General features: G+C 56.8%; 1 protein-coding gene across 1 annotated transcript; it reads right to left on the bottom strand.

The window, feature by feature from the left end:
• Positions 1 to 219: 219 nt before the first annotated feature.
• Positions 220 to 1,518, bottom strand: LOC128276340 (lipase 3-like; the record flags this gene model as incomplete). The annotated part of the gene is made up of 3 exons (XM_053014807.1): positions 1,375 to 1,518; positions 650 to 1,303; positions 220 to 586 (listed from the first exon to the last, which is right to left on the bottom strand). Coding segments are annotated over exons 1-3 (1,165 nt in total), but the record flags the coding sequence as incomplete, so codon positions are not given.
• Between the last annotated feature and the right edge of the window lie 665 nt (positions 1,519 to 2,183).

Here is a 2,183-nt window from a genome sequence, read left to right as displayed (position 1 = left end):
CGCAAGACGGGGGTCCGTCTAACTGCAAACCTGTTCTGGTCTGTCTGGTCGGCCGCGTTGCTGGGTGATTTTTTTTGCTGAAAGACCTATCGGAAAGCGAAAAGGCCTTCGCCGGCGACGAAATAAGATTCTATCTAGCGCGCCCGCGCGCCCTCCGTCATTAATTTTTAGAACCGACACCGCGACACACGGTGCACGGTTTTCGGTTTATTAACTAACCTGCGACCGAGTGCCGCTTGATGGACTTAACGATATTCTCGTAGACGGTGGTCCGCGCTTTAGGGTTTTGGTAGAAGTCACGATGCGTGAAGCCTTTGTAGAGCTGCTTCAGCAGTGTGGCCACATTCGGAAGGTTCCGGGCGAGCTGCTCTACGCCACGCCAATCGACGGTCTGGTCTTGGTTGCCGTAGTGCAGGGTGACCGGTGCGGTCACGTTCCACAGGCAGTAGTCGGGCGGTGGGTCCCGCTTGTACCGGTTCAGGTTGCCGGTGTAGCCGTAGTCGAACTGCTGGAACTTCCCGGTCGCGATAATCTGCCGGTAGTGCTCGATCTGTTTGAGCGACACATTGTCCAGCACAAAGCATCCCTGCTGCGGCTGCTTCGGCTGCTGCTCGGTGGACTCGATGTCCGACTCCGCAGACTCTGTTGCCCCCTCGGACCGATCGTCCAGGTGACCGAACATCAGGCAACACTCGGCGCGGAACAGCGTACAGATCCGGGTTGGTAGAGCGTCCCGGGCGTAGTACACGCTCCACGGGAACAGTGCCCGGATCGGTTGGACCATGCGCGATATCCACGCGTACTGTCCGTAGCTCATGAAGGCCGGCGGCGCCAACAGCTCTACGCTGGCAAGCCACGCGTTGTATTCTGGGCGCTCCGACAGCATCACGAGTGCGGCCGTGGCCGCTTCCGAGTAGCCCACGAAGTGGATCGTCTTCCGGTTCGTCTCGCGCCGAATGTGATCGATGATGGCCGGCAGATCGGAGGTTCCGATTTCGTGGAAGCTAAAGTCCCAGTAGTGATCACTGTCCCGGTCGAGCCGCTCGTGGCCGTCGATTTCGGGCGACGCCCGGGAGTTGCTCATCCACACGTCGTACCCGGCGTCGTACAGCTTGTAAGGCAGGGACCGCTTCGGTCCCAGGTACATCCACATATCGCTCGACTGGCGAATGCCGTGGTGTAGCAGCACCACCCCGGCGCGGGACTTTTTCGGCTGCATCCGGTACACTGTCAACAGGTAGCCATCGTCCGTGCGTACCCTCACCCGGATCGGTCCATACCCGTCACGTTGCAGTAGGACGGCCTTTTGGGAACGCATTTGGGTGGGTCAATCCGATATTGGGGAATTCCTGCCCTACCCTGCCCCGGTCTTACCGTATTGTTCCGTGACTCGTCACTGCTGGAGCGTACCCAGTTGAAGGTGATCTCTTTTCGGCCACTATATCCGCCTGCGACACACCCGAACAGCGCCAACAGCACTTCCAAGATCACCACACTGCTGAAGCTCCTCACCATCATCTTCTTTCTTGAGCTCCGGCGTCCGCACCGGAGCGTCGTTCTTGTGCGACTGACGCAGGACTACGCGCACCGATCGGTGCGTGACGATCGGCGATGCGGATCTTCGCCGTGGTCTTCTTCTTGGGCTCTGCGAGCGCTCTTCAGCAGAACCTAGTCGCGATCTCGGCTCTCGATGTAGGATCGGTTTCTTCGGCCGACTTGACAGATCGTACTACAGGGGCGCATCAAAGAGCTTTGAAGACGCTGCGCTACGATGGCACTTTTCACTTCGTTGCGTTACAAAACCCGGCACGCCGAACGTAAATTGATTTATTTATTTGATGATTTATTGAGTTCACTTCCTCTCGCTGCTGTTGCTGCGAGTGCTTGGGGCGAACAAATTGATCCATCATCAAATGTGTAACTTAACCGAAAAGGAACAGAAAAAAGGTGAAGAATTGGGAAGTGGCGTGTACACAGTATCAGCCGGCCGCAACGGTGCTGAACGACGATTAATCAAACACAAATGCAAACGAAGATTAATGATTCGGCTGTGCGGTGGGAAGACCCTCTTGCTGGAATAGTTTCCACCGGTTCTCTTCTTCTTCTGCGGTGGACACAAGCGTCACCAAGCAAGGTGTGCGCGTACGTCACCAAACCGGTTTATGTTGTGGCCGGTCGGTCGA

This window comes from Anopheles cruzii, unplaced genomic scaffold (genome assembly GCF_943734635.1).
Source record: "Anopheles cruzii unplaced genomic scaffold, idAnoCruzAS_RS32_06 scaffold00956_ctg1, whole genome shotgun sequence".
NCBI classification, from domain to species: domain Eukaryota; kingdom Metazoa; phylum Arthropoda; class Insecta; order Diptera; family Culicidae; genus Anopheles; species Anopheles cruzii.
The sequence above is the reverse complement of the archived record's forward strand: the minus strand, read 5'-3'. Positions and strand labels throughout refer to the sequence as shown.